A 10,729-nucleotide genomic window follows, 5' to 3' on the forward strand; every position below is an offset into this window, starting at 1 on the left:
GGAAATCAGAGGTGATGGCTATGGCAGAAGGGAAATCAGAGGTGATGAGCATGGCAGAAGGGAAACCAGAGGTGATGGCAATGCCAGAAGGGAAATCAGAGTTGATGGCTATGCCAGAGGAGAAACCAGAGGAGATGGCTATGGCAGAAGGGAAACCAGAGGTGATGGCCATGCCAAAGGGGAAATCAGAGGTAATGGCTATGGCAGAAAGGAAACCAGAGGTGATGGCTATGCCAGAAGGGAAATCAGAGGTGATGGCCTTGCCAAAGGAGAAATCATCAGAAGTTATAGTCAAACCAAAGGAGAAATCATCAAAAGTGGTGGCCATGCCAAAGGAGAAATCATCAAAAGTGGTGGCCATGCCAAAAGAGAAATCATCAGAAGTGATGGCTTTGCTGAAGGAGAAATCATCAGGAGTGATGGCCTTGCCGAAGGAGAAATCATCAGGAGTGATGGCCAAACCAAAGGAGAAATCATCAGAAGTGATGGCCATGCTGAAGGAGAAATCATCAGGAGTGAAGGAGAAATCATCAGAAGTGGTGGCCATGCTGAAGGAGAAATCATCAGGAGTGAAGGAGAAATAATCAGAAGTGATAGCCATGCCATAGGTGAACTCATCAAAAGTGATGGCCATGCCGAAGGAGAAATCGTCAGAGGTGATGGCCATGCCGAAGGAGAAATCATCAGAGGTGATGGCCAAGCCAAAGGGGAAATCATCAGAGGTGATGGCCGAGCCAAAGGGGAAAACATTAGAGGTGATGGTAAAGACAAAACCCACTTGGAAGAAGAAATGCGCTTTCAGAGGCCACAGCACACCTTCCAGAAGGTCATTGAAGATGAGGACCTCTTTTCAGGTGACTGTTGGTTCACTGGTCCTATGGCCACATCCAGAAGAGCCTCTTCCCCCTTCTTTTGTGTCAAACCCATCATGGACACAGGATTTTCTACTTTCGGGTCCCTAGGATCCAGACTGAGTCCGGCTGCCTCAGAGACATTTGTACCATATGTAAGCCAAGGAATGGGAAAGTTCAAACTGGTCACCACTTGTAGCCAGATAGTGAATGGAGAGAAAGTTGTCACTAAGAAAGTTGTACAGAACATGAGTGGACCAATGAAAAGAGAAAACGAACGACCATTTCATCAGAATCCTTCACATGGTTGGTAAGGAACCGCCTTTGTATTCTTCACTGATATTTGAAAACGAGATTTGTTTGTCTTGATGTGGTCAAAGACAGTTGAAATCTGAGGTTTGAACAGCATAGACAGAGGATAGCTTGACCCAAAACTCTCCTCACTGTGGACAGGAGTTGTGGGCCACATGTTAACACAGAAAACACATGTGGAGCAGAGCTGACCTTCCAGCCTGCCTTATCCAAACTGAGCCTTCTTTTCTCAGTTAAGGTGTGGGGGACAGATACCACACTACAAAGGCAGAAGCTAGTGCTTTCCACTGCTGTCCCACTGTCCCTTGCTGTTTACCATACAGTGGCCTTCTCCTCGGTGACTCTTCCTTTTCTTTCCCTGGCCTTTTTCTCTTTGTGTCTTCTCTTCCCATCTCACTTTTTCCCCATGCATTTCCCATGGTTCGTAGATGATCAAGCCCAGCTCCAGGAGCTCCCTATCCATAGATTAATGCTGACAGAGTGAAAAGCAAGTGAGGTAAGGGTTTCTCTATGTGTCCTGTGTGCTCTTCAGCAGATGTCTGGAACTGTTTCACAGGCGTTACATGGGCATCCTTCCATCTGTGCAGTTTCATAGCTGCTTTCCCCATCTTACAGAAGAGAAAATAAGGCTTAAAAACATACAGTAGCGTGCCCCCAGTCCCTGCCTAACACACAGTGAAGTAGTGGCCACTCGGTCTCCATGATTTGTAAATCTGGTGCCTCCTTCTCACCATTGGGAAGTCAGCCCTGTCATCTCTCCACCTTGCTTTAATGCATCAGTACTTGCTGGAATTTTCTAAGTAAACAAATATTTGAACTTTCTAGCCCAACTGGAATTCGGAGTTTGCTTGTACTTGAAGACAGGAACACTGTAACACAGTGAAGCTAGCAAATGCTAGTGTATTAACACAGAAGTCCCAGGCTGTGAATTATCTCTTTGTTCTCTTAAATTGTGATGTATGTACACATTCTTGAGTTGTTTGTTTGCTCTGCTGAGCCAGAGTAGGCTGGTGGAATTCCACCCCTCAGATCTGCATCAATAAACTGCTGGGATCCTGGTAAATTCCTTCTGGGGAAAGCTATTGATGAAGTCTAGAGTATAGTCAATGCTAATTGGCAAAAAAAAAAAAAAAGGCTTCATTTGCAATTATAATCTATATGGAAGTTAAAAAACAAATGATTAGGTCTTTTAATCAAGGGACTTTCCCATGGGTAGCATTTTGATGAGGCACGTGTTTTATGCAGTTCCTGAAAAACAAATTTTTTAAGATTTATTTATTTTATGTATATGAGTGTTATATCTGCATTTCACCTACCAGAAGAGGAAATCAGTTCACATTATAGATGGTTGTTAGCCACCATGTGGTTGCCAGGAATTGAACTCATGACCTTTGGAAGAGCAGACAGTGCCCTTAACCACTGAGCCATCTCTCCTGCCCCAGTTCCTGAAAATTTTAGTCTTGGTGAATTTACTCACCTTGAGTGGGAATACACTTGCATCTGTCTGGAGAAGATGCTGAAAGATTTGGACTCAGAAGTGCCATCATTTGCTAAGGGGAGGAGAAACATCCTGTTGTTTAGAGTGGAGTGTGTGTAGCTCAGTGCAGCTGGGGGTCCCAGGAACATGACCCTCAGAGAAGAGCACCTGTGCCGAGTACCCGCAGATAAGGCTGTCATGCTGCTCAGTGCACCAGGTGTGTACATAGCTCAGCCAGAATGGAACCCCAGTTGCTATACTATCCCTGTGTTTGCCTGGCCCCTAGGTTTTGGTAGGAGGATTCAGATTGCTGCCTACCTGACCAAGAGCTTACAGCCATCCGGCACTCCCTTCCACCCTCATGTGTCTGAGCTGCTAGAGTTGGGGTTGAAGGGGAAAGTTTTGTGAGTAGATAACAATATACATTTCAACACTTAGGTAATGAGTGTCTCCAAAAGGCTCCTTCTGCCCCCTTAGCCTGAGCTGGACAGCAGTATGCCCTCAGGATAAAGGGAACTCATCAGACTGAAACATAAAGCATGGCTTTCCATTTTGTCACATGTAAAGTCTACATCTCAGCGTTCTCGCAGACACTTGGCAGAAACACTGACTCACACGGGGTGTGTGGCCAGCACTGATTCCTTCCCTCCTTCGTTCACTCTCTATAAAGGAAGTTTGTGTGAAAATGAATGCAGGAGTGCCTGTTTGGAACATAAAGGGCTTATGTCCTGGCAGGTGAAGGGGAAATGGAGCAGGCAGGCTCAGCTCCACAGGCGTTCCAAGTCCACCCTATGCAGAGCAGAGGCCAAGCTCTAAGGCCACTAAAGCTTAGGAAGCTGTGGTCACATAATGCCTCTGCCCTGCTCCTGGGGTTTGTGAGGACAACAGCTCTTCTCAAAAGAGTTCGCAGGCCACTGGAAGGTTTGCAGGTCCCATTGGTGAGTACACTTGATCACTAGTTGCAGTGTGAGTCAGGTGCTCTACTCAGGTCATATGCTCGTAAGTAATTTTCAACTCTGCCCTGCAACCGCTTCCTCGTGCGTAGTGATTTCTCGCAGATCAGCAGGAGACATTTTCAGTAGCTGAAAAATAGGCGTTTGCCCAACTCAAAAGCACTAGAAGCAATTCCTTGTACTGTTTGATGACAGGTGACTGACAAGTAGAATGACATGTGGGGAGCAATGGAAGGGAGAAAAGACAAGTGTGTCACTCATAGCTCAGGAAGCACATGCAGGACAGGCCTCATGGAATCCAACTGGAAATCCCGTGTTCCCACATCTTCCAAGAGGAGACAGAGAAGGGGCTACAGAGTGCGAAAGTCTCCAGCCCTTTGGCCTGGTGCTATTTCTCCACGCTCTTACTTAGAGTTCAACACATTTTCTCCGCAGCCTGTCAAGATCCATGAAAGATGGGAGCCGTGGCCTGCCAGGGGGATGGGGTGAACAGAAGTCGCAGTTTTATGTAGCCACTTCAGGGACTTCTTGCCTCATTATCCCAGGCCGGTCCAGAAGTACTCAGGCAAAATTATGAACTCTTAAGCACAGCTGACCATGTCTCATAAGCACCAGCTCCACCTTGAGAGACATAAAATTTCCTCAGTAAATAACAACAAACATAGTGAGCATTCTCAGAGCTTTCTTTCCATAAATTCAAAGCACTGTCTCCATTCACACCATTTTTATCTCTTTTATGAGTAGCCAATTCTAACCTCATCCTTTGTAGTCTCCACAGTACCAGATAGATCTGAGGGATAACCTCTAAAGCATCAGGGATTGGGATTGACAGTGGGCAGAGTCCTAGCCCTCACAGCCTCCATCTGTTGAGAGGAAGCATGGTAGGGAGCCTCAGTGTGGAAAGAGTGGTTTTCAGGTTGAGGTAGGTCCAGAAGAGAGACTGTCCCACAGGTGAGCCATGTCTACTCTCTCCTGATACTGCAATTAGCAAGATTCCAGAAAGACTCAATTGCACCATCTAGATAACAAACTTTGTGAGTAATAAGCAGAGGGGGCTGGGACTAGCGACTTGGGATAGAATGATGGCCATGGTAGCATGCCCTTAAACCCCTGGTTCCTTCCCTGGCTCTAGAGAGAGAAGAGAAAGGAGAGGGGGACAGCAGGAAGGTAAACAAAGGCGGGAGGCAGACATGAGTTCATGTCTTTGTTCCACTTTCCTAATTCCTTTTGTCTCAAACCAGTAATATTTTTTCTTGATTCTTGTTTTACCTGTAAATTAAAGATGATAATCTCTACCTGTTGTAATTTATAGAGTTGTTTTAGAACTCTATAACTATCTAAGGAATCCTAGCAAATTTTAATGTATTTTATGAATAGATAAAATGTCTGTATGCCTTTTAGAAGTAACTTCTGCTCCCGGAGGTGGGTAATACTGTTATAAACTTGTCCTTGAGTTATTTAAGATTTGTAATAAGATCATGAAAACAACACCAGCTACAGACTGTGTTTAATCTCAAAATGGAGATAGAAGATGGAAGACACACTCCAAGATTCCATTTTGACACCACGGCAGTAGTTATTCGCTGGGGGACAAGTGGTGTAGCTTCTGCCTCTGGCCTTTCCTTTATCTTCCTTCCCTAGGGACTTCTGAGCTTACTTACACACTGGTCTTCTCCTCTGTTTCCATTCTAGGAAATTGATGGAAAATCCCTGCTTTTGATGACGAGAAATGACGTGTTGACAGGACTTCAGTTAAAATTGGGGCCTGCTCTGAAAATCTATGAGTATCATGTAAAACCTCTTCAGACCAAGCATTTAAAAAACAGCTCTTCATAGTAAAAATCACGTTGAGGACTCAGTCCTCAGAACAAAATACACAATGATGTAATTTAGTTTCATGTTGTGAAACTTCAAAAACAGAATACATACATGTGCATATGTAAAGAATTTTAATCCAAAAAAAGTGTTATCCTATTGGATAGACTAAGGCAATCCATCAGCTGGCCTGACCCAGCCTGGAAGAGCATAAACAGAGTGGACATGAGATGGTTGTCCTTGTTAAGCTGAGTCATCATTGACTTTTAGGTAGCCCCCACCTCAGGGGCTTTGAAATTACAAGAACTTTCTTTATTTCATCATAATAGTTTTCCACTAACTCCTTAATAAAGAGGGTAGAAGTGGAATGAGTGTCTTTGGTTTATAGAATCAGAAATGAGCACAAACAAAACCCTTTGGGGGAGGAAGAGAGGAGAGAGGGATTGCTGTCTCTCCTGAGGCACTCTGTTCCTGGATGTATATTCCTTGGATGGAATTGCCAACACCCTTTTTTTGTAGAGGGTGCTCCACTTGACCTTGTTAAGGTTTCACAGGGATATGCTGTGCTGTGTTTGATTCGAACATGAGCCAGGCCCCCTTAGGAACAGAACTCTCTCTGAGGAGAGAAACTTGTTTTGCACTGGAGATATCCATTGTAATCAACTTACTGTCATGGGGGGCAAGACTATTTCCTGCTTACATTGGTTCCTTGTTGCTGAAGAAAGCATTTTTTTGTTGTTGTTTGTTTTGTTGTTGCTTTATGGTTTGTATTTATATTAATTTCTTGCTTAAGAGATTTGCCAAGAGTTAATAGATCCCAAAGCTTTGTTAATAGCACAGAATATTTTTCTATATATGTAGTCCTCCATAATGCTGTAATATTTTTTAATTGTCCTATGTTGTGTTTGGTCCCAGGTTTGAGTACTTGTCTTTCAGAACTTGAAAAAGTGGGCTTGCTACATCTCTGTTCAAAGAGACACTTATTGAGTGATGTACATCCGTGCCTCATTGAGTTGGTGCTTTGTAATTGCAATAAAACACCCCTTCATTTCGCCAAGTATGGTTTCTTCTCATTTGGTCCCTTCTTTGAGGATTAAAGATTAATATCATCTTCAAAACACAGGGAGAAAGATAAGCCTTAAAAAGAAGAGATTAAAGTGAATGTGAGATGGCTTAGAGTGGAAAGGTAGTTTCTACTAAACTTGAGGACTTGAGTTTAAACCCTGGGTATACTCACACACACACACACACACACACACACACACACACACACCAATAATAATAATAATAATAATAATAATAATAATAATAATAATAATAAATGTTAAATAAAAATAAAACTATATAAATTACGTGGAGCTATATATAGATTGAGCCTCATATAAATTAAATTACCCCAGCAGATCTCATCCCTTCCTATCATCTAGCAATCACTTTTAGGTGGTATTTTAACCAAGGATTATTTTTACTTGCCTGTCACTATCATGATTTCTTGACACAGAGCTTAGCAGGGTGTGCATGGGACTCTGAGTTTGCTTCTCCCTATTTCAGTGAGCACCCTGTTGCTCCATAGGGATCATTTTTCTGAAGAACATAAAATCAATCCTATTTACTTTTCATTATTATATTTTCTGTCTACATATATTTCTTGGTATCATATGTATCCCTTGTTCCCTCAGAAGCCAAAAGAGAGCTTCGGATCACATGGAACTGAAGTTACAGATTGTTGTGAGCCAGCACGTGGGTGCTGGGAACCAAACCCTAGTTCTCTGGAAGAGCAGCTAATGATCTTAACTGAGCCAGCTCTCCAGCCCTAAAGACATAAAATCTAAAGACAAGAGTGGAAAGACCTAGAAAATGGGATAGTTCAAAATTTAAAAACTGTATTCTAGGCTGGCCACATAGTTCAGTTGGTACAGTGCCTTCCTGGTACACACTGGTCCCTGAATTTGATTCCCAGAACCACATAATCTAAGCACAGTGATACATATCTGTAACCCTAGCACTTGGAAAGTAAGGGCAGGTGCATCCGGAGTTCAAGCCAGCCTGGGCTGATACAGTGAATTTGAGGCTAGCCTGGGTTGCAAATAAATAAAAAATGCATGTCAAATTACTTCAGTTAAGGAGTCTATGGGGTATCTAGGACTTCAATGTTTTGCTTTGCACTATAAATGGGAATGGGGACATTTTCTATCCTACAGAGGACACAAGCACAATAGGCAAACCACAGTTAAGCACTGAAAAGTGGCAAAGGCAGCTAAGAATAGCCTGTGGAGACGTGGAGAGGTAGAAGCGGAGAATGGAAGGAAGAACTTGATTAACACTCAGATAAAGGAATTCATAATGGTGACATCCTAGTGGAATTTGAACTTACATACCTCAAGAGATAGCTCAAGGAATGCCCCAGACCTCGCCTGCTTTAACACCTCTATGATAATTGAAACAGGTTTCTATGAGTGAGTGACAGAAAGTACCCATCTCACCCCTCCTGACTAGTTAGTGTAACAAGATCCAGGTCTGTGTTGCCCCTCGCTAAATGTTCAGGGCAGGAGAACCGATGAGTGTGCCCTTGGCAAGGTTAGGCACGTAGCTCCTCATATCTTTTTGCTTCTTGATTGTACAGCACACGATTGCTGTCTTAGGCAGTGCCATCACTTCATGAATTCTAACCAGCAGAGGGAAGGAAGGGGGAGTAGAACTGCTTCTTTAGGACATTTCTAATGCCATCTTATGTCTTTTAACCAGATCCAGTCTCATTGCCATTTGTGAGCTGCAAAGGACAATAGTCTTTACTGGAAATCTGGGAACTTAGTTAAGAGCCCGAGCCTTATTATACTGTTTCGAAACTGAAATAGATTTGCTCTAACCCAACCTATATGAGCAATAAAATCTGACCCCAGGTGGTCTCTCCCTGTAGTGAGCTACACCCTATTTATGGCGAAATTATAACCTAAAACAAAAGGAAACCCCAGTAACTGAGCAGCAGAGCCTCAGCCAATCCCAACCTGAAGGTGTCAAATCTCTAAGCCTAACACCAAACCGGAACAACTGGATACTCTATGTGATTTCCTTCCTGGTAATGAAAAGAGCTCCTCGTGCTAAGAAGGCAGCCTACAGCACCCTCAGACTGCATGGATGGCCGTTAAAACGTAGGCCCTGTTTCTTGCTCACGCTTTCTTAAATCGTGGGGTATGTTTTCTTTTCATGCACATGAGGAATGAGGGCTGTTCAGGAAGAACAACTTGTAATCGCTGCCATCCGCGGGTCACTAAACATGCTGCATGTCAGGGATTTTAACTCTGTTTTTCTCCAAGCTGACCTTGGCATATCCTAACTCCGCCTCAGCATAGGATTTCTCTGTGTGTATTGAGGACAGAGAAATTGTTGAAAAGCAAATGGAAAACTATAAAAAGCATCTCTCAGCTTCTGATGACAGTTTTTTACGGAAAATCGATGTTAAAGCTCACATACGGCTCTCACACACTGAGTAAAGGACCCGGGGCGGGCAGAGTGAATGGGCACCTTAGCAGCCACAGAAGGCACTCAGTGCCCCTCATCCAGAGACGAGCACTAGCATCGAAACAGGCCAGCAGTGTAGCTGAGGCTCTGCAGGCGGGAGCTTTTATTTCTCACATAATTTTTGTAAGTGTGGCCTTGCACTAAAACTGGTCCCAAATGGACTAGCCATTTGGAAACACATGCCATGTATGCAGTGGGGAAAGCCTGCCTGGATGCCAATATAGTTTCTAACAAAAGATATGTGTAAAAAACGGATGAATATTAATTTTGACCACATATGAGAACAGGATATCAGATTCAGGGATTCAAGGAAGTTCCTGCCATTCTGCTTCCCTCGCAACACCACATTTGAAAGCTGCATTTGAGTTTTGGATACTAGCTCTGCCCCACGCTATTTTCATAACACACACACACACATACACACACACACACACACACACACACACAAACCCACAGAGCCTCCTTAGATTAAGTTAATTTCAGGAACTAAGGATTGCAAGCCAATTTAGTTGAAAAGAAACAAGCTGGCACATTGCACCTGAGCATGCAGCAGGCATGAGCATTATTTTTAAAGAAATTTTAATTAAAATACAATTACATAATTTCCTCCTTTCTCTTTCCTCCCTCCAACTCCTCATGAGAATAATTTTTGGTAATGGATAGTTAATGGACATGAATGTGGAGAAAAAGAGGTCAATTTCTGGCATACTTTCATTTTGTTTTTAACAAATACCCTACATGAATATAGGTTTTTTTTTTTTTGTCCTTGGAGTTTAGTATATGTTGTTGGGAACACAAATCATCTTTTGACTACATTAGTGAAATTTGTATTTGGGAGAATAATTTAATTTTCAAAAGTCTAATGACCCACTATTGCCCAACCGTTTCCAGATTTGAAAGCCAAAGGGAAAAAAGTCTTTACTGGTAGTGATTTATCTGCCTTCGACAATCCTTGCAAATGGGATCTGCAGGGGTCAGTTCTGGGCCTAGAGCCATGAAATACTTTTCTGTAATGATGTGGGGGGTGAAATTAAATATTCAAGGAGCTGACTGCTTCAGAGCAGAAGTGCCTCTTAGGAAAAACTTGTTCATTCTGCTTCTAAACAGGCAAAAGAAACCCTAGGAAGAAGAAGACACTCGTACACACTAATGAACAGCCTGTTCCATGAAGGAGCTCGGTGAGCAATTAAATAACCAGGGTCCCATTTCTGCCCATTTGTAGCAGTATGATATCAGAAGATTATGAAATCCAAGTCCATTTGGTGGTCGTAACAGTGTGCCTCTTAGAATCACTTGGGGAGAGCTGAGTATAGACTAGCAGGGATGTCCACTGGTGAAGCATACTGCCAGTAATGACACAGAAGTCTTTGGCTACCCATAAGCCAGGAGCGAAAGTCTGTGCCTGTTAGGTGAGGTTACTCCTTTATGGTTTTCCTTAAGAGGCAATCAGGAAAGCCTGGGCTATAAAGTGGTCTCCAGCTAGAAAATGCACCCCTCTTCTGTAGAGTAAGCTCACTGGTCTCTGTCCTCAGCAACAGCAGACAGGCAAGGCTGGTAAGAATGCTGTGGGCAGAAGCCTGGATTGTACTAGTCAGGCTTGAGCTGGCATCCAGCCCACCACTCACTGGACATGGGGTCCTGGGCAAGTGGTAAGTAATGCTGAATGCACCTGTCACTTGCAGGGATTACATCGTCTGGGAAGCCAGATCCTTGCACCAGGAGCTAAGGGGGATGTGCAGCAAGAGAGGTTATGCTGTCTCTTGAGTACCATCCATGGGGCACCTGGGGTTCGAGGCCTTTAG

General features: G+C 43.5%; 1 protein-coding gene across 1 annotated transcript in view; it reads left to right on the forward strand.

The window, feature by feature from the left end:
- Samd13 (sterile alpha motif domain containing 13) overlaps window positions 1-10,057 on the forward strand; it is a 31,841-nt gene extending 21,784 nt beyond the window's left edge. The window contains exons 3-4 of the mRNA XM_055614377.1: window positions 5,286-6,465; window positions 10,035-10,057. Coding sequence (XP_055470352.1) covers window positions 5,286-5,429 — 144 coding nt within the window. The 3' untranslated portion in view covers window positions 5,430-6,465; window positions 10,035-10,057. The remainder of the gene's footprint in view (window positions 1-5,285; window positions 6,466-10,034) is intronic.
- The last annotated feature ends 672 nt before the right edge of the window (window positions 10,058-10,729 follow it).

Source organism: Psammomys obesus, unplaced genomic scaffold, assembly GCF_907164565.1.
Source record: "Psammomys obesus unplaced genomic scaffold, mPsaObe1.curated_primary_1811, whole genome shotgun sequence".
In the NCBI taxonomy this organism is placed as follows: Eukaryota; Metazoa; Chordata; class Mammalia; order Rodentia; family Muridae; genus Psammomys; species Psammomys obesus.